This window comes from Cupressus sempervirens, chromosome 11 (assembly GCF_028749045.1).
Source record: "Cupressus sempervirens isolate cs-2001-9-10 chromosome 11, ASM2874904v1, whole genome shotgun sequence".
NCBI classification, from domain to species: Eukaryota; Viridiplantae; Streptophyta; class Pinopsida; order Cupressales; family Cupressaceae; genus Cupressus; species Cupressus sempervirens.
The window spans coordinates 637,915,981-637,943,837 of NC_143128.1; the positions used below are offsets into that span (position 1 = coordinate 637,915,981).

General features: G+C 36.6%; 1 protein-coding gene across 1 annotated transcript in view; it reads right to left on the bottom strand.

Moving 5' to 3' along the window:
• Positions 1-27,857, bottom strand: part of LOC149531381 (Leucine-rich repeat (LRR) family protein) — a 121,712-nt gene that overhangs the window by 76,557 nt on the left and 17,298 nt on the right. The window contains exon 3 of the mRNA XM_089810223.1: positions 16,535-16,627. Within this exon, the coding sequence (XP_089666349.1) occupies positions 16,535-16,627 (93 nt within the window). The remainder of the gene's footprint in view (positions 1-16,534; positions 16,628-27,857) is intronic.

The window sequence follows — 27,857 nt, forward strand, 5'->3', positions numbered from 1 at the left end:
AGCTAAGAGACTAATACCCAAGCTACCGAGAAAACCAAAACCTAAAAGGGAGGCAAAACAAATTGAGAGGAAGAGAGGGGTCCCCATTCCAAATGGGCAACGTGTGAATAGATCACAACACTAACCCCATTTGAATGACCTATACTTTCATGTCTCTAACGAAGAAAATTTTATTTTATGGATTATGTTCTAGTGATTGCCTAAACTATTGCAACATCTCAACTAGGTACACAATATTACTAATACTATTATACTTATTGCTCAATGTGGAATTTGTGATTCTAGGCAAAAACTAGCGCATCTACAAAGAGGACATTAGGAGGATGAACCCATTTTGCTCCCCAAGAGATTATCTTCATTTAGTTAAGTATTTCGAAAGTTAGGCATTGACATGAAAGAGGATATTATAGCAATTTGATTAGGTTTGTTTATAATATTTATACGAGCACCAAAAAATTATTAAAGATTATCTTGATGTTTTCTCTTTTATTTAATTTAATAATTGATTCCAAAACATTTGAGATTTTTTCATTGATTCTACTTGTAGAACATATTGATTCCAAATTGGTTTAAAAAAATAAAACCCACACACTTAATATAAAAAGTTCACTTGCAATCTCCACTAACTCCTTGACAATTTCAGTTGAAGGTCTTTGATATGCATGTTTGGATGCCAATTTAGAAATGAACGGATATTCGTTAGGATATTTTTAAACAAATCTTCAACAACTCAATAAGTAAATATTGACAAAAAATTATTACAAAAGATGTCTCAACCTTGCATCCTAATCTTAAGATACAAAAAAAATTAAACTTTTGAACTATTGATCGCAATTCAATTTTCCAAGCTCTATAACTCAATTTTGAGCCCAAAAAAATGCTGAAATGAGCTTTAATCTCTGCAGACTAGTTAAAAAAAGTTAAAACATAGATCTCTTGAAGAATCAATTCCGGAATCAAAATTTGTGGCCTCTGATTTTGGTATTAAAATATTTAATTATATTTAATTAATCATTTTTAGTTGCTCTATTAATGGTCATTTATTGTATTTATTTATTATATTTTGAAGAATTCTTTTATTAGAAGAAGTAGTTATTTCTGCTTCAATTTGAAGCTTCAGTAATCATCTTGTAAATTGCTATATATACCTTGTGTACTGGTCAATAGAATTATGCAACTTAGTTTTCATGGTATCAAAGGAAATCGAGGGTTTTTGAGGATATTTTTTTCTCAAAGGCTTACTTTGTGAAAAAATCTTCATCATATGATTTATCTTTGTGATGGGTTTTCATGTGATCGTAGGTTTTGTTCCCGTCCAAACTAGTGACACTCTCCACTCACCTAAGAGTTTTTTTCCAATTCAAGTGCAACTACAACAATTTTTTGACACCCAACTAGGGTTTATGTGATAGCATATTAACAATGGGATTGATCTCTATGACAAGCCTATTGTCTCCTTCCATGACAAGGACTTATCCATACGATTTGGTGCACTTGTGACTAGGTTTTTCTATAGTTCTTCTTAATGCACAACCATATTCTTACGCATGACTTGTTTCTTTCCTATGACTTGGTTTTTTTGTACAACACGGTTTTTTCTTTTGCCTACAAACACTACCCCAACACTCAAAAAACAATATTATAGGTTGTTTTTGTTTGTATGTTATTTCAGGGGTGGTGTTGTGTACAAGGATCTATTTTTGCATCATTATCTTAGGATTTGTGCATTGCATGCCTGAGGTTTTGTACAAGTTTTTTTTCCACCTTGAGATTCATGTCTCTAAGTTGTCGTCTATGTTGGCTACTATTTTTTGTGCATTTGGCTTTGTGCCTCAATTTTTTTGCAATCAACTTTTGATTGTTTTTACTAATCTGTCATTTTTTTATAGACCATGCTTTCGATCAAACTAATCCTATAAGCTGCACCATGTGCAAAATTTCAAAACTGCTATGTGCATAAAATTTTGTAAGCTGCTCTAAGTGCAAAATCTTGAATAGTTGATTTGGAGTTTTGTTTTTATTACACTCATATTTGTTGGTCTTTTGTGTGTTATCTTTTGTCTTTTTTTTTTGTTTTGTGTCCCTGTGCAGGGATGTCTGAGTTGAGATCTTTCGTTTGGAGGCTTGTGTCCTTAAACTTAGTAATGTCTTATATGTGTGCAATTTGACCATAATCATTTCTCCCTCTTGTTTCATTTACTGTTTTGTTTTCGTTTTTTATCTTTTTGATGATTGTCGTCTTTTTTGTCTTGGCTTTTATGCCCTTGTGCATGGATATCTAAGTTGAGATCCTTTAATTAGGGGCTTGCATCCTTAAACTGGTGATGAATTTTGTAAGTCGTTCTGTGTGCAAAATTTTGCCTAGTTGATTTGGAGTTTTGTTTTTATTACACCCATATTTGTTTGTCTTTTGTTTTTTTTTGTGTCCCTGTATAAGGATGTCTAAGTTGAGATTTTTTGTTTGGAGGCTTGTGTCCTTAAACTTAGAAAATGTCTTATATCTGTGTAGTTTGACATTGATCATTTCTCCCTCTTGTTTCATTTAACGTTTTGTTTTGTTTTTTGTTTTTTATGATTGTTGTCTTTTTGCCTCGACTTTTGTGCCCTTGTAAATGGATGTCTAAGTTGAGATCCTTTGTTTAGGGGCTTGCATCCTGAAACTTAGTGATGTCTTACCTCTTCTGCAATTCACCCATGATCATCTCTATCTCATTTCCCTCTCTCTGTAATGTTCCCAACCTAGATAGTTGGCCAACACCCCAAATCTTCCTGTGCAAATGTAAGTTGAGAATGTCGTATGGTGTATATGCTTGGTCGGTATAGTAGAAATACAGGTCATACAATATATATATATATATTTTTTTTTTTTGGTTTTTACAACTAAAATAGAGGTAGTCGTGCGGCAATGCCTTCAACAACTTCTTTCTCTGTGTTTGTACAATAACTAGCAAGAGTACATCAATGGTAATGTCCATGAGTTCTACCATACGGTGGTGGTGTTTGAGCGTTCATACCGATGTTATGTTTGAGGGTCCATTCGATGGTCTAAGTCGTATGTGATGATTGATGTCATATGGAAATGGTCTTTGGGCAGCACAATAACTCATGGATGATTGTGACCATACGGTGCCCTTCTAATTCATATGGCAACATACTTCTACTTCATGCAGAATTGTTAGCTACACCTCCCAAATCTCAATGATGCAACAAATAGCACTTTGATGGATTGCATTGCGCAAAGATGTCGATATGGACGAATATTTTCATAATAATAAGCACACTTCAGATTACACAAAATAAATCTATGTGCAACAATTTTGGAACAAGGCAAAATAGGGTGAGGAGTTACTCCCACCGAACTACAAATGCCAAGTAGGGAAGGATCTTCCACCTCCGAAATGGCAGACAAACTGAACTCCAATGGGAATTCGCACAAACAAAGAAAATACCAAAATTGCATGCCTAGAACAACAATTGACCCAGCCTTATATATGGCTCTGGGAAACTTATTGAAGGATTAAAAAATGTGTCGACATGGCCAAAACATTACAAACAATAAAATAAAAAAGGGCTGAAGAGATAATAATATTAATTTCATGGGTCGACATGGCCAAAACATTACCAACAATAAAATAAAAAAGGGCCGATGAGATAATAATATTAATTTCATGGTCAACACATATAATTATTAAATTAAATTATTTACTAATATAAAGGAAATTAGACTCTTTCCCTCCTTTCTTATCTCTTTTATTATGAGCTTGTGAGATTGTCTCCTACTCTAGCTAAAGTTGGGGCTAAACGTACCATCATTAATTACAAGTCCCTGACTTATGTGTACAATTTCATGATTATTTAGCACCCCCGTTAGTGTGTTTTCATTATGAACTTTATATGGTACTTATATTAACACCTAAATTCAAATATAAATTATCTATCATCTCAATATTGTTTAACATCGAGGTAGGCCCTTATTTCTAAGTGTGCTCCTCTATTTTTCCTCCAATCACATAATTAACTTCATCACCTAAGCCCTATACCATTTGTGGCCTTAATGTTCTATCCCAATCTTGGAACCAGTTGTACTCTCTAATTGGGGATCCCCTAATTGTCTAGGACCTGTAGTCATGATTTTAGCTCTAATTGGATAGGACATAATGCCTTGGTCATTTTGTTCCTCAAAGATCAGACCCAAATTGGTACCGAGGTAATCATCTCGACGATTTTATGGGATATTTGGATTTACAGTCGGCCCGCTTAAGTTTGCCCCCAAAATATTGTAAGAGGTATATAAACACCATATCTCTCCTCACTTTTGAAATGAACAAGATCGCGATTATCAAGCATTCATTATTGTCAAGTGCATTTGAGTTCAAGGTTTCAAGTCAAGCATTCAAGATATAGACTTTCTCAAGCATTCAAAATGTTCTTTTCCATTCATCAATCTTCTTTCCCTCGTTGAAGGCTCGATGAAAAGAATTTTCTATCAAGGAAGGAGATACACCCACATCTACATCTTCTTTCTTCTTCTCAATCAAGCATTGTGGCGAATTACAACATCCATCACATGCGGTTGTCTTTCATGATGTGTTTCAAAGAATTATTTCCATCAACAAGGTATATTACATTTTTTTTTCAAATCTAGCCTTTTGCCTTAGAACAATGCACTTTCATTTTATTTCAAGGTTGATTGCAAATAGGGATTTGACTGAGGTAAACCACTCTATCCAACATTCTTCCTTTTTTTTTGTGTACAAATACAAGTGGTACAGTTGTCAGAATTTGATCTGGCAAGTACAGAATCTAGTGAAAAGGCTACAACTAGATTCACGTAAAACATTTGGTACAAAACGCCTCAAGCTTCTTGTTCCCAAGGGCAAAATGATCAAGGCGTTTTGTACCTGGCAAATCACCTTCAAATTCATATTAGAGGTCAGTGCAATTCTCAAATCCATGTTTCTGGTAATTATAGCTTCTTGTTTGTTTTTTTGTCAGTTTATTTTTTTGACACTATCTACATTTGCTTGTTTAGCCTTCTATTTTTGTGTGATTGTCCATATCCATATCATTTTAAAAACCCTAATCAATGAAGGATCATTGTCCCACTTAATGCTTGAGTCCTACTTGAACCTATTGAGACATTTTACTTTCTGATTGTGCATAAAGAAAAAGGAATCTTTCCTCCACTTGTATCATGTTAACATCATTTCCTTTTTTCTATGTATATAGGTACATTTAGAAATTTGTCACAAGAGATTCATAATAGGGTGATGCCTTGATAATAGTTCCTAGATTACATAATTTCCTTGAAGTTGACAACCCAGTCGATCGAGTGCTTGCCCTATCTCCCAAACCCAAAAATCTACATTGTAGAAGGCCTTACAACATGAAATGATCTCTCTTGATTGCTTTTCAGTGTTTGCACACTAGATTCTAGAGAAAATTATTGTGGGTTTGAGAAGAAATATATGTTTTTGTTGAATTGGTATGGATGCATTTTAAGGATAGCATGGAGGGCATTTTTTAGGGAACGACCTAGGACAGTTATCAAAAAATCAAGGAAAATAAAAAAATATAAAAGATTTCAAATATTCATATGATAGCATTGATAAGGCAAACATCATAACTATCAAAGAACATTTAACACATAAAATAATTATATGAGAGTTCAATTCAAAATTTCCATTTCATTGAAACTTAGAAACCAACAAATAAATTAAGCTTGAAGATATGATGGTATGCTCGTTATTAGTTTATGAAAATGGAAGTTTAAGCAAGTGTCTACAGCAAGGAATGTTGGGTATGATGTCATTGATGTCAAAGGTTGATGATCAAGGTCGTTTAAATCTGAGAGGATTACTCAAAGTAATCCTCTAATTGGATTGAGTTGCTTGTCATGCTTGAGCTGCTTGTGTTTGAGCGGCTTGGGCTACTTGTATGTCTACTTCAATCTTGTCAGTTGCTTGGTTATGCCATGTCATTATGTGAATGTTTGTAATATCCCCCACTTAGCCAGTTTGGAGGTATGTTGTCGTTAGCCCATTCTTGTATGGTCCTGAGGGCTAACCAAGACTTCAAAAGGGATCCTGAGGTTATTTAGCCTAGTCAAATTTAATTACAGGCCAAACGGAGTTCGTTTGTTGGGTTGTCAGGAAGACTTACTATTTTTAGTAAGCCAATAGGGGGATGCAGTGCCTATGCGTTTTGTTGGGCTATTTCTAATGAGCTATTATATGTGGGATTTCGAGTTTATTTGGTATATTATTTTAATGTTTGAAGTTACAATGGTAAAGTGACTATTTAAATTAAATATTATAATGTTTCATAAAGTCACTTTATAAAAATCAAGAGTCCCCCTTTTGAGTACATACATGGACTTTGTAAAAAGAAAAAAAGAAGTAATATTAAAAGTCATGTATTATCCCACATTGGCAAGACGGAAGCGTGGAGCAAGTGAGGAAGGGATTAAAAGGAAGAGGATAGCTCTCATTTATTTAGGCTTGGAAATATCAAAAAAATTGGAGAATTTTCTGGAGATTATATCTCAATAGATTGAAGGACGAAATCCCTTCAAGCTAAAAATCTTGACGCCATTGAAAGATATGGTCTTGAGATTCAACATGGTAGCAGTCTGAAAAAAGCAGATATGAAAAAGCAGCCCGGAAAAAGCGAAACCGAAAAAGCAGGCGGAAAAAGCAATCCGTAAACGCAATTCAAAAAGCGGAACCGAAAAAGCAGGCTGAAAAAGCGGGTACAAAAAAGCAGGTCGAAAAAGCAATTCGAAAAAAGCAAAGCAAAAGGGGCAGCATAGAAGGAAATTATTTCAGCCATCTACAACCAGGTTCTTTGTTAGTATTGTTTTTAAGGTGTTATAAGCTTTCAGCTGTAAGTGTGCATTATACCAGCATTATCATTTTGTAATCCATGTAAATGCCAAAGTCTTGGCCATATTTCATGAGCATTGTAATTTTCATTGCAATTAAGAAGATAATAGTTGCTGGTGTCATTTAAGCAATTTAATATCATTATTTATCAGCTAGTTAGTTTGCATACCAACTGTTTGTAAAAATGACAGTTGGCTGTAGGTGTTCATTTCTCATGCTTAGATCATATAGATGCACTGAATATTGTCAAAATTAGTAGCACACTCATATTAGGTAATTTGTGTAGTCCATTGTAGTCTTCTAACACAAGATTTCCATTGATGCAAATTGTAAAAAGGTCATTTGAAGCTAGCTGAAATACTATATCAGTCATACGTCCCTTGCATGTGAATTGTTTGACAAAATTCTTTGAGCTTTCATCAGCATTTTTGAGGGCAGATTTGAGGAGGGTTATTACAGTGGTATCAGAGCTATAAGTCCTGCCATCTTGTGGAGATCTTATAGGGAATTTGGAACAGCCAGATAGTGGGGAAAGTGTTTGACAAAATGTCAAAACACTAAATCAGAGCATTTTTTGTTTGAGTATGCGACAGGGGCCTTATAATTTCCGCAATACCAGAGCAAGACAAAATAGGATTTCAGACCTGCAGAGCAAACAGTCTAGTTCATCCGTGCAGGTGGACATAGAATCCAGTCATACAGACACAAAGGAGGTATTCTTTCATCAAGACATCAATATGGGTGACCGAGATGACAGGAATGCTCGAGATCCTAGAGAGGAAAGATTCTTACAGTTATTAGAGACCTTGGCACAAGGACAGCGATTAGTAAAACAGAGGGCACAGGAACAAAATCAAAGAATGGAGCTTATGATGCAGATGATGGCTCGTCAAATGGGGTTGAACGCTAACATAGGTGGAGGAAATAATCAGAATGGTAATAATCAGAATGGTAACAATCAGAATGGGAATAATCAGGATGGGACACATAATGGAGGTGAACAAGTCGAGAACAATTTCGGTCATGCACCCCAGCAAGCTAGGACAGTGAGTTCGAGGGCCATGATTCCCACATTTCCTCCTAGAGCTCCAAAGCAGCCCGTACCGGAGCCCCAGATCACTGATATATAGGACCAGTTGAGGAGAGATTGGGAAGCCGGAGGTCCAGATTTTACTGCTGCAATTACCTTCAAGGAGTATATGGATGTGCGGATGAAACATATGCCACGTGGACATGATAGGAACCAGAGCTATGAGCTATGGAAGAAAGTAGAGAAACTTCAATTACCATATTATTATGGCTCGGGGAAGTCTACAGCAAGAGCTTGGGTTCAAAAGCTTGATACATACTTTCAATTGAACCCTATGCCTGAGGAAGAAGCTATTAAGTATGCAGCAATTCATCTGAATGGGTTAGCACACGAGTGGTGGCATCATGGTATGGTCACTATGGGTCATGCACACATTACCTCATATGTGGAGTTTACGGAGAGACTGATTGAACGTTTTGATAGGAAGGATCCAGAACTCCATTTCAAGGAGTTAGCTCAGCTTAAACAATGGGGATCATTGGAAAGATACATTTCAGAATTTCAGAAACTTGCAGTGTTAGTAACAGATGTATCTGAACGGAGGATACTAGTTCTATTTATGGATGGGTTAGCTGATCCGTTGAGAGGGTGGATTAAAGCTCTCAACCCTCCCACTTTGTAGGAAGCCATTAAGAAAGCTCGTGACATGGATTCCTCTTCAGCTTCTAAAAATAAATTCCAGGTAAAGAGTTTCCCTTCGAGGAAAGATAAGGTCAGTAAACCTTTTCATAGAGAGGGTCAGCCACATAAGGAGGAAAGTAAGAGGTTGGACAATGAGACACTTAATGATCTAGGAAGAAGAAGCTTTGTTTTCATTGCAGGGAGCCTTGGGATTTGTCACATAAGTGTCCATTGAAAGCAAAAGCTAAACAGATGGAGTACTTTTCAGCCGAAGAGTCAGTGGATGGAGATTCAGAGCAGTCATCAGAATCAGATGGAGATGATAATTCTTCACATGAGGAAGCACACAGTGATAGCACGATAGCTCAGTTGTCCAGCATACAGGAGGCCGTCACTTTCAGAGTTAGGGGAACTTTGGATGGACAAAGATTTGTGGCACTCATTGATACAAAGGCAACACATAACTTCATTGATGAAAAGTTTGCGACACGCAGAGGGCTACATACAGAAGAGCATAGAGGATTTAAGGTGATGGTTGCTGATGGCTTCAAAATCGACTGTACCAAGAAAATCTCTAACTTGCAGCTTCGTTTGGGAGATTATGACATGGTGGGAGATTTCTTTGTTGTCAACATTGGTGATCAAGATATGGTGCTTGGGATGAATTGGATGAAATCTCTGGAAGAGTTTACATTTAACCTCCAGAAAATGGAAATGAGGTTTGAGGCAAATGGTAAGAAGATAGTACTCAGAGGTTTGTCAGATGGGAGACTACGAGTGGTGTCACTCAAGCGGATGCAGAGTTTTTTCAGACACGACCAGGTGCAGTGGACAACAGAGTTCAGAGTAATGCCTGAAGTGACAAAGCAACATAAACAGGAGTATCCCCCTGATGTACAAAAAATAATAACCAAACATACTATGGTGTTTGGTGAGATACCTCCAGGGAGACCCCCGGATAGGGGAATTGAGCATGTTATTGAGTTAGAGAAAGGGGCTAAGCCAGTCATCATCACACCCTACCGCCATCCAAAGAGATATAAAGATGAAATAGAAAAGGCAATCAAGGAGTTGATTGACATGGGGCACATACGACCAAGCAAGAGTCCTTTCGCTTCTTCAGTAGTATTGGTGAAGAAGAAGGATGGTACAATGAGAATGTGCATTGATTATAGGGAACTAAACAAGAAGACAATCAAAAACCGATACCCTATTCCGCACATTGATGAGCTTGTTGATGAATTGCACGGTGCTTGCTACTTCTCTAAGATTGATTTGAGATCCGGCTAACACCAAATACGGGTTAGAGAGGTGGATGTGGAGAAGACAGCTTTTAGATACCACTATGGACATTTTGAGTTCTTAGTCATGCCCTTTGAGTTGACTAATGCCCCCGCCACTTTCCAGTCCTATATGAATAGAGTATTCAGAGATCAGTTGAGGAAGTTTGTGTTGATTTTTTTTGATGATATACTGATATACAGTCGTACTTGGGAGGAACATTTGAAGCATATTGATGCAGTGCTCAACATTCTAGAGAGGGAGTCATTATATGCCAAGATGAGTAAATGCGAGTTCGGGATGACAGAGTTGCTCTATCTAGGGCATATTATTAGTGCAGGAAGTGTTCGGGTTGACCCAGACAAGATCAAGGCCATTCTGGACTGGCCACTGCTGAGGAACATTTCGCAACTCAAGGGATTCCTTGGGCTTTGCGGATTCTACCGCAGATTTGAGAAGGGATTTTCACAGATAGCAGCACCACTTACAGATTTGACACGGAGAGACAGTTTCAAGTGGTCAGAGAAGGCTCAGGATTGTTTTGACAGGTTCAAGGAGCTGATGAGTACATGCCCTATTTAGCCATTCCAGATTTCACCAGGCCTTTTGAGCTACAGTGTGATGCCTCAGGAGAGGGCGTAGGAGCTGTCCTCATGTAGGACAAACATCCCATCACATACGAGAGCAGGAAATTACGAGGTGTTGAGAGAACTTATAGCATCTATGACAAAGAAATGCTAGCAATCATGCACGCGCTAGCTAAGTTCAAACAATACTTAGCAGGGAGCCGATTCACAGTAAAAACAGATCATAACAGCTTGAAACATTTCCTTAGACAGAAGGATCTCAATGACAGGCAACAGAAATGGGTGAGTAAGTTACAGGCTTATGATTTTGACAGTCTATGTCAAAGGGAAGAAAAATATCGTCGCAGATGCTTTATCCAGAAGGCCTCATTTGCTTGCTATTGGGATAGTCATGGACGATTGGAGAGAGTTGATCTTGGCAGAGTATGCCAAGGATAGTTGGGCATCTAGTGTTATTGAAGGAACTATTCAAGATAGTCGATACACTGTTGTAAATGATTTGATCATCTACAAGGAAAGGATTTATTTAGTACCCAGGTCTGCTATGAAGCAGAAGATTCTGAGGGCATTTCATGATTCACCATTGGCAGGACATCTCAGATTCTTTAAGACATATCGGCAGGTGAGAGAGCGCTTCACTTGGAAAAGACTCAAAACAGAGGTGCTTCAGTTTGATAGGGAGTGCCTAGTATGCCAGCAAAACAAACAGGAACATTCCTTTCCAAGTGGTTTACTACAGCCCCTACCCATACCAGAGAAGAAGTGGGATAGCATTTCCATGGATTTCATTACAGGCCTCCCCAAGGTACACGGTCGAGATTGTATTTTTGTTGTGGTAGACAAATTGACGAAATTTGCACATTTCTTTGCGATTTCATCCACATATTCAGCAGTACAGACAGCAGAGCTATTCTTTCGAGAAGTATTTAGATTACATGGGATGCCACGGAACATAGTCAACGACAGGGATAGTAGGTTTATGAGCCACTTTTGGCAGGAGTTGTTCAAGTTGTGTGGAACAGAGCTAACTCCGAGTACCAGTTACCACCCCCAAATTGATGGGCAGACAGAGATAGTGAATAAATGGGTTGAGGGGTACCTTCGAAACTACATTGCAGGAGAGCAGAAGGCTTGGGTGAAGTGGCTGCATCTAGGGGAGTACTGCTATAATACCTCTTTCCATATGTCTATTCAAATGTCCCCTTTCATGGCACTATACAAGTATGATGCTCCTAATTTTCTGGATTTGTTATTTGGGGACAGTAGGGTGCCTAAGGCCAAGGATATATTGCAAGAGTGTCAGGACATTATGCAATCCTTGAAGGAAAATTTGCAAAGGGCACAAAATCAGCAGAAGCAATATGCTGATCAGCACAGGGTTGAGAGATCTTTCGAGGTAGGAGACATGGTGTACCTCATGTTACAGCCGTATAGACAGTCCTCTCTCAAGAGGAGTGGAGTAGAAAAATTGAAACCACGCTACTATGGACCTTTCAAAGTAATCAGGAGAGTGGGTGAGGTAGCTTATGAATTGGAGCTGCCTGCAGACAGTAAAGTACATAACGTGTTCCATGTGTCACGCCTTAAGAAGGCATTGGGGCATAATGTGGTGCCTTCAGTAGTATTGCCACCTCTCGATGATGAGGGAAAACTTATCTTGATTCCTGAGGCTATACTTGACTCCAGGGAGAGGGTGCTTCGCAGGCGGACTATCAGGGAGTACCTAGTAAAGTGGAGGAACCTACCAGTTGAGGATGCGACATGGGAGGCAGAGGAGATTATTCAGCATCCTGAGTTGAGATTGCTTGGGGACAAGCAATTTCAAGAGGGGCGGACTGTAATGTCCCCCACTTAGCCAGTTTGGAGGTATGTTGTCGTTAGCCCATTCTTGTATGGTCCCGAGGGCTAACCAGGACTTCAAAAGGGATCCTGAGGTTATTTGGCCTAGTCAAATTTAATTACAGGCCAAACGGAGTTCGTTTGTTGGGTTGTCAGGAAGACTTACTATTTTTAGTAAGCCAATAGGGGGATGCAGTGCCTTCAATTTTCAGTGACAGGATGAGATGCGTTTTGTTGGGCTCTTTTTAATGAGCTATTATATGTGGGATTTCGAGTTTATTTGGTATATTATTTTAATGTTTGAAGTTACAATGGTAAAGTGACTATTTAAATTAAATATTATAATGTTTCATAAAGTCACTTTATAAAAATCAAGAGTCCCCCTTTTGAATACATACATGGACTTTGTAAAAAGAAAAAAAGAAGTAATATTAAAAGTAATGTATTATCCCACATTGGCAAGATGGAAGCGTGGAGCAAGTGAGGAAGGGATTAAAAGGAAGAGGATAGCTCTCATTTATTCAGGCTTGGAAATATCAAAAAAATTGAAAAATTTTCTGGAGATTATATCTCAATAGTTTGAAGGACGAAATCCCTTCAAACTGGAAATCTTGACGCCATTGAAAGATATGGTCTTAAGATTCAACATGGTAGCAGTCTGAAAAAAGCAGATACGAAAAAGCGAAACCGAAAAAGCAAACGGAAAAAGCAATTCGTAAAAGCAGTTCAAAAAGCGGAACTGAAAAAGCAGGTTGAAAAAGCGGGTACAAAAAAGCAGTTCGAAAAAAGCAAAGCAGAAGGGGCAGCATAGAAGGAAATTATTTCAGCCATCTACAACCAGGTTCTTTGTTAGTATTGTTTTTAGGGTGTTATAAGCTTTCAACTGTAAGTGTGCATTATACCAGCATTATCATTTTGTAATCCATGTAAATGCCAAAGTCTTGGCCATATTTCATGAGCATTGTAATTTTCATTGCAATTAAAAAGATAATAGTTGCTGGTGTCATTTAAGCAATTTAATATCATTATTTATCAACTAGTTAGTTTGCATACCAACTGTTTGTAAAAATGTCAGTTGGCTGTAGGTGTTCATTTCTCATGCTTAGATCATATATATGCACTGAATATTGTCAAAATTAGTAGCACACTCATGTTAGGTCATTTGTGTAGTCCATTGTAGTCTTCTAGCACAAGATTTCCATTGATGCAAATTGTAAAAAGGTCATTTGAAGCTAGCTGAAATACTATATCAGTCATACGTCCCTTGCATGTGAATTGTTTGACAAAATTCTTTGAGCTTTCATCAGCATTTTTGAGAACAGATTTGAGGAGGTTTATTACAATGTTAGTAAGGCATTGAGTATTTATTTTAGACAAAAGCAGTACCCTCTAGCTGCCTTGGAAAGAGAAGATAATCAAAGTAAAGTTTTTTATTCCTACAGGCTGTTTGTATATTGAAATATTCTACTCTTCCTGCAGAATTTTCTTTATGTGGGTAGCGCATGAAGTAAGACTTGACAGCTATGTGTATCGCCTTCTTCAATACTTTGGATTTTAAGCAAGAAGCGATAATCATTTTTATTAACGGATGAAAAACTGGAGCTGCATTCATGGACTGCGCAAGTAATCAGATCATGTAACTTAAACCAATGGAGCCATTTTCTCAGGAAATTTATGGTGCATTAATCTTTGAATACAGCTGGATGTCTTCTTTCTTTGGCTGGGCACTATTTTTGGAACTGTGTTACTTTTAAAATGCTGTGAGCAAGTTTTAAAGAAGAAAAAAGTGCAAATTGGTTTAAAAAGGAATAACATTTGCTGCTACAGATGAAACATCTGAATCGATGATATAAAAATGCACAGTTATGTTTAATTTGGTGACCATGAAGCATTGTTTATTCTGAATATAGGCTGGGCGGAATGCTTTAAGAGTTAGTGCGTGTCAGGCTGAATATTAAACAAACATTTGTTATTTGACAGGTGATAAAAGATACATTTTCTAAAGACAAATAGGAGAGTTGCTTTTGATGAAGTGAAAAAGCTGTGATTTTGAATAAATAAGGCAAAGCTTCTGATGTAGCATGATGGGACTTCTCTCTGAGACCAACATTATTGATGGTGATTTTATAGAGGATTGTATGGTGTAAGAACTGGTTTTCTTGTCACGTGGCGTTTCTCAGATGAGTTTACAGCATGGTTATCTTTTCATAGAGCGTGTGATATCTGGAGCTACAGGGCATCAAGGGAGATGAGCATTAAAGGGGTCAGTTCTATGATTGACTCGAGCATGTTGTTTTGAATTATATGATATCATGAGTCAAGTATGATGTTTTTAAAGTGAAAAACATTTTATTAGGGGTGTGTAATAGTCAGTTGCTAGCTTATATAATATATTCATTGATACACCTACTGCTAGAAAAAACAGAGGTGTTGTGTAGTTTTAAATTGGGAGTTAAGTTCTGATAAGTATTATTTAGTGATATGAGTTGATACCTAAACTGGGGTTGGTGCCTCGACTGACTGGAGTTGGTTCTTGAATGTTCAGAGTTGATGCATTGAAGAGGGTTGGTGCTCTCAGACAGTTGGTGTTCAAATTTGTAATCTGGGTTGGTGCCCATTGGGTTGGGTGCCGATTTTGTTAATGAAAGCTTTGTATGCCATTGTTTTTTACCCATAAGGGTTTTCCGCAAGAAATTTGGTGTTTGTGTATGGTTGCTCTTTATTATGTTTTAATATGGATTCGTGCTTTTTAAAATTTAAAGTTCTGAAAAAGTGATTCACCCTCTACCCCCTCTCAGTATTCCCTATGTACTATTCAAGAAAGAAATATCAATCTATTTTAAAAAGTTAATTTCATTTTAAAAACAGTACTTTATTCATTTCATATTTCTATAAATTGGAGCCCTCCAGCAATTAATAACTAGTAAGAGGGAAGAATACTCCAACCTTTGCTCCAGAATAAAGCTCTACAGAAGCAAGAAAGAAGAGGAAGATGGCAATAATGAAAAGTATGGCATGTGAGCAAAGGTGAAAGATAACGGACAATAGCATGGGCCATAGAGTTTCAGACCAAGAAAATATGTTTTTTCTAAGAATCATATCATAAATGGTTGAACTTGAAGATCTATTCTTCTAATACAGTCAAATATATTTTTACTTTCAGCTTTTTTAATAAGGAACAAGCATTTTTCTCCTCCACATGATAGTGCGGTTGTGAGCAACAGGCTGGTGAAATGAAATCTATTTTAGGTCTAACCCCCTTAAATGTACTGAGGGCTATTAGCTTGTGTACACGTTGTTCTATGCATGAATTCACTCCTGATAGTTATTAAGATAATATCTTATACTTTCTATAATAGTCAACTACTTGTCTGTAGTCCGTCTTTCAGTCTAGATAGGAATGTTTCCTATCCCGTCTCTTTTTTCTTCAGTCCAGATAGGAATGTTTTCTATCCTGTCTCTAGTTTTGTTTCTAATTCCATCTTCAGTCTACGTTGTTTCTTTTAGAAACAACGTCCTTGTAATTCTTTATAAGGAACACATTTGTTCCTCTGTTAATCAATGAATCATCCGGAAATCCGTTAATCTGCCAATTCTTGAATCTTGTAACAATAGTTGATACCCTCTTGCTACCATAAACAGTTAAACTTTTGTGAGCCATTGCCCTCCCTGAATCATTTGTAAACATGTCTGAACTCTCCAAATAAATGATATGCCATATATATAAAATTTAATTTTGTCTTTTTTAAGGAAAAGAAATGAAAACATGGAACAGCTTGCCATCTGCTTCTGTTTCGGATAATTTTACAAATGGGACAGCAAAGGGGCATTTGCAATACATCCATGTCCCCAGAACATCCCCTGCCGGAGGCATACCCATCTTGGCCAGGTAGTCATCCCCGAGTAACATAGGAACATACACATTAAAGATTGTACAAGAAGGTAATTCAGCACCTCGAAAACACAAGCAAAGATAACTAAAGAAACAGAGGAAAAATATAGAGGTGGGAGGTTTTACAAGTTAAAACATAAAAATTTATATATGTTAACCACAACAAGTAGGCACAATATGTCAACAAATACAAGAACCTCCCTGGGAAAAGTTGAAACCAGCAGGAGAACATTTTTAGGCGCAATTACTTGTCAACATTATTAGGAGCACATTCCCAAAAGAACTAGAGGTGAGAATATCCATTTTCCAAAATTTTAAGAAAATCATTTTAGTAACTCACAGTGAGCTTTGATAGACCTTCAATTCCTTTTAAACTCTGAAGACAGTTTCCTGCAACTGAAAGCCATTTTAGGTTTGAACACAACGCAAGTTCCTGTCCAATGTCATAAAAGAGTAAATGTAAGTGGTGAAACTTGATCAGATGCTATTGCCAAGCCTAACGAGCATAAAGAAAAAGAGAAGTAACAAGTTGGTATGCCATGCTCAATATTTAACTTTGAACTCATTTTTTATGCTGATAAACAATCACAAGAATGCATAGTATAGCTGCATAAATCCCAAGATATCATGCTCGTGGCATAAATAGCTCGCTTGTTACTATACGATTAGTCAAATCAATTTATTTTTCTCACTTGAGTAACAGATTTGATAACTACATTTGGTTATGAATATCTCATGCCTTTATACTTTTCATGATAAATATTAACAAACTTTTATTTTTTTGGTACTGTCATATCATTATAGCTTACATTATTTTAGCATATTTTGGGATTAATTACAAATATCTCACAACAAAATGTGTACTTAAAAAATGTAATGCGATCAACTTATCGTTTGTCATACCATAAGTCTCATTTTAATAGACCACACTTACCTTGCAATAAGTTTGATTGATCTTATTACCATATTGAGACAAAATATTACCTAGACAATAGACATTACATTAATAGAATAATATACTATTATTAGAAAACAATAAATACCCCCTCAAAGTATACAAAGGTCAATCAATCATAGTCTTTATTATCGCTACACCACTTGTACAACCTATTTCATTATGGCATTACCAAAGACTTATGTTGTTACTACTTAACAAAAAGAGGAAAGCGAGTCGAAGATTATGGGCACTTCATTCGAGGATAAGTTTAGCATTTAAAAAAATTCTCATGTTCTATTCATCTAATTATCAAGTGGAAGATATACTATGATAAAGCAAAACAAGGTTGGAATCCCAGCACACACATATCAAACCTCTGTGCAATACCAAATTCTTTACATACAGATCAATATTTGGGGTTAAAATGATGCCAATGAGAGGGAACGTGCATGTCAATGACACCTCCTAGTGGCTAAATCCAGGATATAAGACCTAACAAGCATAACATAAGATTAACAGACCTTATTTTTAAGAGATAAAGACATTGTAAACTCGTCTATGTAATGAACCTGGGAGAGTCATATAATATTTGTATCTTGTTCAAACTTAAGGATATATAATATTATTTATATTATCTAGGAGAGTCATATAATATTTATATCTTGTTCAAACTTAAGGATATATAATATTATTTATATTATATGCTTTAGCATATACCATTTAAATACTTAATGATTTAATATAATATCAGATTATTGATTATTAACAGTGTAACACGAGGACTCTCACCCCCTCCCAAATCTCGAAGTACCCGTCCCCGCACCGGGTACTTGCGTACCCAAGTACCCCCACCTCCGCCATTCCGCAACCATGCTGCCACTAGGATGGGTAGTTGAGTTTCTATTAGAATTTTGATTTTTGAATGTTACTATTGGGTATGTAACATGTTATTATGTTAACTTAATGGTTCTAGGCTCTAGCTCATGTTGCAATTTTGCTATGTTCGAGTATTTTAATTTCGCATGTTAAAACTGAAAAATCATTTCATAACAAGCATTTCTAGTTCTATATGTATACTATACAACACCACTTCTTGCCTCGTCCTCCCCTTGCCAGCGTCCCCTAGCTGTCCCCCCATCATCCCAAAAATGAGGGCCATTTTCCCCCCGCCCCGGAAACGCGCCCTGCTGTCCCAACGTACACCAGTACTGGGGTTACACTGATTATTAATAAATGGCAAAATAGAATGGATATACATTTAATGACAATTTTGTCCCTCGTTGGGAGAAATGAATTTGGATAATAGATTCTATCACTACACACAAGGAATATTTTCATCTAGTGAAAGTGAAAAGTATTATTATTTCTTCTTGACCATGTGAAATCTTATACTGCAATTTAATTTATTTGTAATAAATTGATAACTAAAAATTCTAATTTCTAAAAAGGGCCCATCACATAGAATTCAAATTCTATTTGAATAAGATTAATAAAATTAACAAGGTTTTTAATATATTCTCAATCATAGGTTAAAAAGATGGGAGGAAGGACTCGTTGGAAGGAAAGAGCAAGGTGTAGAAAAGATCAATGGACATGGGGAGATCAAGGACATGCCATTGCCCCCGACAACACATTTCTCCATGGATTTGTCTGCAGAGGGGCTGAGACATCGATTCTATGCACACAACAGCTGACAAGGATTTGAATAGCAACGTCGAGACAAGTTCACTCCCTTCTGGGTAGAAAGAAGTAAAGACTGGTTCAGTAAAGTTAATAGAGTTAAAATGCCACAGGAGAAGGGGGACTCTGAATGGAATAGAGTGGCAAAGAAGATAAGAAAACCAGAGGAACTGCAGAGTAAAGACAACAGTGGGAAGGAAGATAGGACAACCTCAAAAAAGGTAAGCAGTGCCCCGGAAAAATCTGGAACTATTTCAATAATTGTTTGCTCTGAATGTTAGAATGGTTCTCTTTCTTAGTTGAAAGAAAAAGGCCTGTTCATAAAATGGGTTGGGGAATGATCATCTGTAGCAAAGGTGAAGAAATGGTGTGAGGAATCTTGAGCCTTCAAGGTAGATTTTAAAACCTCACAAAATGCTTTCTTCTTAGTGGAATATAGAAGCAATTTTATTTCAGAAAAACTTCCATTTCATCATTCCATGAGTTTAATGCATTTTTCTCTTTTGTTTTTGCAAAGTAAATATGGAGCAAGGAAATGATGGCAAGGACAAATTCAAGACTTCAAACAAGTGGATGCTGCAAAATCCAGCTCAAGGACTTCAAATGAGGAGGTTCAAAATCAGCTTATCCAAATACAAATTCAAGGCAAAGATCAAGATGGAGCTCAAGAAAGAGAAGAAAGAGAAGAAAGAAAAATCAAAGCAAATTTATAATCAACTTGAATTTCCTCCAAAAATCAAAGTTCATTTTGAAGGATCCAGCAATATGAAGAGCTTTACCACTTCAAGAAGATTAAGATCAAGGCATCGAAAGAGAAATCAAGTTTGCAAGTACAATCACGTTCAAAATCATGGCACTAAGAAGATTCCAAAACAAAATATGAAGAAAATTAAGAAAATTTGAGAAGATGAAACAATTTGGGAATATGTCATCACAATTGAAGGCTTGATAATGTTGAGTATCAAGAGGTATTTTCTCATCACCAAAGAATTAATCAAGTCTATGAGATCAAGATGTTTACATGGCAAACAATTGTCTTTGACCAATCAAAAAATTCTAGTTACATGTGTTCAAGCACATTCAATCATATTATGCCAAGTGTACATATTTTCTCATTGGCTCTAAAAAACATTGTAATATTCTCAATGGCCCACAAGATGGTGCCTTCATGTAATTGGATGATAGTGTGACAACCCTAATTAGGGTTTGTATTAGGTTAATCTATAATTGATGTAAAATTAATCTTGACATTCATTGTAATTGCACAACTATAAAAGGCCAAGGTCTTCTCATTTGTAAAGAATTAGATTTTAGATTCATTAGAGAGGAAATTAGTTAAAGAGTAGAGTTGGAGGAGATTTGTTGAAATTGTTGCAAAAATGCTATCAAAATAATTGTTAATTCATTGTTGGTCTTCGTGGTGGATTACTTCTTGTTGCTTTGGACTATCACATGGTTTCTTTGATTCCTCATTTAAGATTTAATTTCATGTTAAGTAAAAGTAGACGTAGATGGATGCAAGATATTGTTGAATGGTGATTAGTGGTAGAGCTAGCCTTCATACCTTTTGGTACTTGTTGAATGTAAGTAACAGTGCAAGGTTAGTCTAGGACTAAATTACAAGTGTTTAGTTTCTATTGGAGACATTCATTTAGATTGTGCCTTCATATGGATGAATATTAACGTGGAAACCATTCCTACATCTGTAGAAGATAGCAACCTCCTATGCCTCGCTGACATGGCAAAGTGAAGACTAGTTAGAAGTTCACCCATCATCAACATTGTCTTATGTCATTAGAGTTAGGTAGAATTTATAAACCCTTTCCGTTACAATTTATTTGATTAAAAGTGATTGAAGTTGCTAAAGCAGTTCACATCCATTGAATGAATAGTATAAGTCCCTTTGCAATAACCAACATATCACATCATAAAACTATTAGAATATGATTATTAGCCTAGATTCTTTTTATATTTAGCTTGTTATTCTAGAACCTTCATTAATGGTCATTTAGGCATATTTTTAAGTTTTCTTAGTTTGATCTACTTTTAGACAACTTGCTTTTTCAATTAATGTCATTTTGAGCATCTGTAAAACTCTATTTATTCGTGCATTGTAAATACAATTCCTCAATCTGTTTCAAAAAATTTCATGGTATCATAGCAGTAGCAAGCCTCAGTATGACTCCCTCATGGGAGAGCCCAGGATCACAAAGAATTTCTAAAGATTTTTTATCTTTGTAATCGGCGTCTAGAAATCATGTGAGAAATAAAACTAAAATCCAATCTCTAGTGTCAACTCGTTCACTAGTGCAATTTTAAAGCTCGCTATTTTTTACAGATTAGTTGGTTGCGACAGAGCCCCTGTTCTGTTTTTTTTTTTTTGCTTTATCTTTACCAAAAAAAATCAAGGCTTCCACATATTCTTTTTTTGGTGGTGGTTATTGTTGTGGTTTTCATGGATCTTTTCCCTATTATTGTGGTTTTCATGGGTCTTTTTTTGGGAATAAAACTCTAAATCTGAAAATTGTATTTCAAGTTGTGAGTTTTTGGGATTTATAATTTTCTTTGACATATGGATCTTTTTTTGGGAATAAAATCCTAAATCTGAAAATTGGATTTCAAGTTGTGGGTTTTGGGGGTTAAAAGTTTTCTTCGATATTAAATTATTTTGTGAGTTTTTCATTATTTTTTATCCTTGAAATAATTCTAAGGTTTTTAATATTTTTTCCTTTAAAATTATCAGGAGTGTTTATAATTTTTTCCTCAAATATTAAGGGTTTGCTCCTGAATACCCTGGTTAGGGTTTCCACAATTTGGGAGGGCTCTTTGGGTCTTGTTGAGTTTTATATAACTTTTTCTCAAAAATTATCTATTTCATATTCTCCAATTCGTGTCTCAAATTCTCTGTTTGGTTTTGATGAACTTTTCAACTCAAATCATGTTTGCTTTTGATTTATTTATCACCTCAACAATCATCTTTGGTTTTGGTCGATTTTTCTCCTCAAAAGTTGTCTTTGGTTTCTATAATTCACTAAATTCCCATGGGATTTTCTAATAGGGGATTTTGCTTTAGGGTTTTTACCTTTTTTTTTCTTAAAAATGATGTTTTATAAACTTCAAATCATAGTACCTTGCAATCGGTTTTGGAGTGCTTTGCTCATCATCAAAAGTTTGGAGGGTTTACTATTTTTTCCTCAAAATCATGGCAATTGTTCTTGGTATTTGTCTCTATCTACAAGTAAGGAAAATTTGTTGTCCAACATCAACATTTTCTGAATGGTTTTTGGTCAGAGGTTTTGCAAATTCTAGAAGGGTTCGTGATAGACTCATCTCATTGGGATCTCAATGGAAAAGTTAGTGGCGAGCTTTTCAATCTTGTTGCGAACATTCTAAAGAAGGGACATCAAAACTCTCTATTTTTTCTGGCTACTCTTGGTCATTGACATTCTACAAATCTAGAAAAGATCTCAGTAGCAGCAAAATGTTCTAAAGGGTTTATGACCACAAGACATGTATACTCTTTCGCAGGGTAGCTGATAGAATGACCATTAAGGTAGGGCATTAGAATATTTTTTGATATCCTAGGTTCTTCCTATATTTAGCAAATTATTATAGAACCTAGTTAATGGTCATTTAGGCTTAATTTTTACTTTTCTTAGTTTGGTCTATTTCTAGATGACGTCTTTATTTAGACAACTTGCTTCTCAGTTAACATTATTTTTAGCATCTACAAAACTCTATTTATATGCGCATTGTTAATAAAATTCCTCATTTCATTTTTGAAAGTTTAAAAAACAGAGTGAAAGTCCACAAAAGGAGAGAACCTTGAGGTTGTCTCATTTAGTCACATAATTCATCTACATTGTTTAGTCTATGAACATCCTTATTCAAGAGAGGATTGGAGATTTAACAAAACTCACATCAATAGGACCTAGTCGCCCCAGTTGACTTGGTCCCTCCAACTGCACTTCAAATTAAATTTACAGGTCAGTCTCTATCTCAAAGTCTTGTTTCTGATAACAGAATTGGTCTTTCTAGTTTTTTTGAGTCCGTATTTGTTGAAAGTCAATTTCCTTCACTATTCTGTCCTAAATCTTGTATCCATCATTCCATTTCCATTTGCATATTTTTTTGACTGAAGGATCATTGTACTCATTTAGCACATGAGCCTTCTTGAACCTACTTGGTCATCTTTCTTTCGAACGTGACTAAAGAAATAGGACCATACCACAATTATCCCTATATATATATATATATATATTATCACATGTTAATTAAGTTTTACAAAAAATCAAGACATGTATTGAAGAATTGTGTCCCCCTCAAATGTTAAGATATAATAAGGAAGACCAACTCATTTGGGGATCAGCAAGTTTGGGAATTTGGACAGTAAAACACCAACAAGAGTGGTCCATTTGTGAGGGGGCATGTCCTTGAGAATCATATGATTTTGGTAAAAGGATGTGACTCTCCCCGCTAAAAATGAAAATATTAAAAACACAAAGCACTTCATTTTGGAAGAACGGAATGGAGGAAGAAAGAAGAAAGCAGAAGGAATTAAAGAAGTATTATAGAAAAAAAAGGAATGGGAATAAGAGAAGCAAATGACTCTCTCAAAGGGGCCACAATGATGATGGTTGTGACCCTTTCAAAGGGTAGAAATTATGAAAGGTTGTGACTATTATAAAGAGGTGTAACTCTGCCTCACATTGGAGTATATAACTGGCAGAAGGTTTCCTTTGAGGACATCCAAGGGAGATCAATTCTGGAATGATATATTATCCTCAAAAGGCAAGAATTAAATGTGGTTATTCAATCTTTATGAAAGGTGGTGACTCTTGCACCAATAAAGTATAATCCATTCCAAAACATTGAAGGGGATACGTTGTGTTGTAGATCAAAGGATAAATAATCAATATTCAATGAGCAATTGGTACTCATTAAATCAGATGATAGATCAGCCTATGAGGCATGAGTTGATCATCCAACAATTAAAACAGTGAGCAGTTCCTTGCATCAGCAGATATAATCATCAAGGAATATCTAAGGAATCAGCATGAAAGGACTAAGATTGATTCATAGAGATTACTCAACATTTACATACAAGAAATTATCTTCAGATCGGCAAGCTGATATTATATCAGGTCATCCATCTTCAATATTCTTCCTTCTTACTGTTGGAGATCCATACCAGAAATGAAGATAAACAACAGAAAAAATTAATGAACAAAAGACAGCAAATTATCCTGGGAAAACCCTCCAACTTGAGGGAGAAAAACCCAGCCACAAATATATTACTTATATATTAATGAATGAGAAGAAGACTACTTTAAAATGCCCAAAACTAGGCAAAAATCATCATCCCTATGATCTGCAAACAATAAATGAAATACCCATTTGATACAATCACTCAGCAAAGAATATCAAACCAGCAGCTTGATTTCTCTTGCATATTGGTCTTCATAAAACAAAGAAAACCAATCCATACGTATATGTACAAATTCCTCTTGGAAGAATATTTAAAATTGCCTTGGCCCTTCATTGTCTTGCGGTTACAGAGTGAAGACCCTTTGCTGTCTTGACCCTTCATTTCTTGATTCTTTAATGTCTTGTCCCTTCAAGGTGCAGAGCCTCCTTGACTTCAATTAATGATAATTTCAAATTTAGGAAAGAAAGATAGCTCCCAATGCTATAACATCAGCACTTCCTCTTAGTTAGGGAGGTATCTTTCTAGATATCCCTGTCAGCAATTTCTCAACATGACAGCCACAATGGCTACACCCATTTGTGGGCAAGATTTTTATCATGCAATTTTCAACATGATAACATCATGGAATCACTCAACATGACATCCACCATGGATACTCCCATGTGTGGAAAGAAACATATACACAAGCCATCATCATGAAATCTCTCAACATAATGTCCACCATGGCTACACCATGTGTGAGAGAAGCATATACACAAGTGCCCATCACTGAATCACTCAACTTGATGTCATCATGGAGTCCCTCAACATGACGTCCACGATGGCTACTCCCATGTGTGGAAAGAGCAACATGTCTCAAGGGCTTTCACCTTATATTTCTCCATCTCAAAGAAATATGCATCTCTCAAGGTCTTTCACCTCATATTTCTCCATCTCAATGAATTAGGCATTAAAGTGCATATAATAAGACAAACTAATGTTATGACTCCTCAATAGAGACTCCCTCTCAATATGGGCAACATTGCGACAAACAGCTTCACACAACTTTGATTATCACAATAAATTACAGTTGGCTCCAATGTTTGACCAAACAAGGAGCTTTTGAAGCCACACTACTTCTCAAGCTTGCTGATCCTCTGTAAAGGATTTGGCATCCTCCCTCTGTCGCTCAAGCTCCCTCAGAATCTCTAACCCTATATGAAGGAAGAGTTACTACAGAGTATTTGCACACTCGAACAAGGTATTAGACACGCTTTGCCCAATGCAAACAAAGAACCCACAGATTGCAGTCACATCCAAATAAAAGCCCACTGTCTGTAAATTCCTGGCCAGAAGTCACGCAAGGTAGATATTTAATGCCTCTGTTGATGAGATGTGGCTTCCATCTCAGGTAACTGATATGGTAGTAAGCACAACACAAATACCCAATGTGACAACTCTCTTGATTCTGCCAAGGTTTCCTTGTTAATGTTGTCTCAATATGTTTAGAATTATACCACTGTAGCATCTCTGGATACATATAATTACCAATTGCAGACATTAGAAAGTCTGGTCAATAAATACTATAACATCAACCCTAATAATAGAAGGCAGCTACCATTAGAATACATCAATTAATAATCTATCCATAGACATATAATAAATAAAATGTCTCAAGTTACAATCCAAGCAATCACAATATTGGATTTGATAATAGGACTTATCTGCAAATTTGTCCAGACCGAATAGTTCTAGAAGACTTCCTCTGAAAAGAATGATTCCAAACCACAAGACTTTTATTGACTGATAATTATGACATGATTCTTCCCACCAGCTCCCAGCCAGAAATAGAACACAATCTACTCCTCCAAATTCCCACTCAGAATAGGTTCTATGGCTTTGATAGATTGTGAGTTGTCGTTAATGAAATACAATTAAATTTATCACAGCAATGATATCATCCAATAATAATGACAAAGCAGTAAACTAATTCAATAGACTTCAAGGCATGAACCAAAACCAGCCTAAACACAGGAATCATGTGTCCTTGCTACTGCCCCAGGGCAAAAGCACGAAGCTTTCCATGTGTCGTTATTCATCAACAGCCACAAGCTAACCAATTGTATAATCGATTCAGGAGCATCAGACAATGTAATGCGAGCACCAATTACTCATGCTCTGGGACTCCCCCGACCTTCAGTAGATGCTATTCCATGGATGCCAAGCAGGTCCCTCTAGTGGGGCAAGTCAAGGACATGCAAGTAGCTTTGGAGGCTCACCCAGCTAAAAGGTTAAAGATGACCATCTTGGTGGCCGACATCCCTACCAGTTATGGTATGTTATTGAGTCAGAGTTTCTGCAGGACATGGGAGGCGAAATCATATTGGATTGGTCACACGTTGTCATCCCAATTGGTAATAAGAAGATCAAGCTGGAATCAAAGGAGAGAGCGAAGTTCACTGTAATGAAATCAGATGACTCTAAAGCCCAAATTATGTATCACAAACTTGAGTTCAAGAATTACATGCTTATCCCTGACCCACCACCGATAGAAGAGGAGGCAAAGCTCGCATATGAACACTAGAGTTTGACGGCAGTTGTGCATCTGCTGGCTCCAAGGTCAGCATTGTGTTGATATCTCCAGAAGGTGAGATGACTCACCTTGCATACAAACTTGAGTTCAAGAACACCGACAACGCAGCAGAGTACGATGCGTAACTGTTGGGCATAACCGCAACCAAGGAGAGAAAAGTAAAAGTCCTCAAGGCTCAAGGAGATGCTGAACTGATAGTCAGGTAAGTCTGAGGTTTATACAAGGTCAAGAATCACAGAATCAAAAACTATAGAAACCATGTTTGCGATGAGATAGAACGGTCTGAAGCTTTCTCCATCGAGGTGATCCCTAGAGATCAAACATGTCAGCTTCTCTCCTCCTTCCACACCCGGATTTCAAAGAACATGAGTACAAGGTGGGGTGCTTTTCCACCCTAATGTACCAAATAATGTTGATTCATGGCAAGTCTTCGGAGGTGACTAGAAATTGCAATTGCTCCTAGAAAATGTTGAGGCATTTGCAAGGCAGTATTTCAAAGGCGGTGAAAACAAGTGTTGCGACCTATCTCCTATTAGCAAGAAAGATCTAGAGAAGGGCATGATCCAGTTGAAAGGCAACAAGATTCCATCTCACCTCATTTCCCTCAAAAAGCTCTTCAACAAGCATGATGCTTATATCCAGAAGAGACAAAGCGAAAGGGAGAAAACCTCAAGAGAATATGAAGGTTTGAACATTGGAGACGAATGTAATTTGAAATTCGTCAACATTGTCAAATGTCACAACAAGGAAGAGAGAACATAATAGAGACAATTACTCACCACCCATCAAGACGTGTTTGCTTGGGATACAAAGATCTAAAGAACTTCATGGGAGGAAAGTTCAAATATCAAATTCCCTCAAGCAGCAAGCAACCACTTCTCACCAGAAGCAGGGGAACTATAACCCCATGGTAGCGGATGCTATCTTCAGGGAAGTGGACAATATGCTTATAGCCAAGATCATTTATCCCACACACCACTCCACCAGGGTTGCGAACATCATACCTGTGAGGAAGAAAAACGGGGAGATAAGGATATGTGTCAACTTCAAGAATCTGAACCAAGCTTCGCTTTAAGACAATTATGGCTTACCAAACATGGATCACTTGTTGCAAACTGTGGCAGGATCAAAAATGGTGTCAACGCTAAATGGCTTCTCTAACTACAACTAGATCAAGGTGGAAGAGAATGACCAGCACAAAAACGACATTTACTACTCACTAGTACCATTGCCTACAACAGAATGCCATTCGGATTAATCAACAT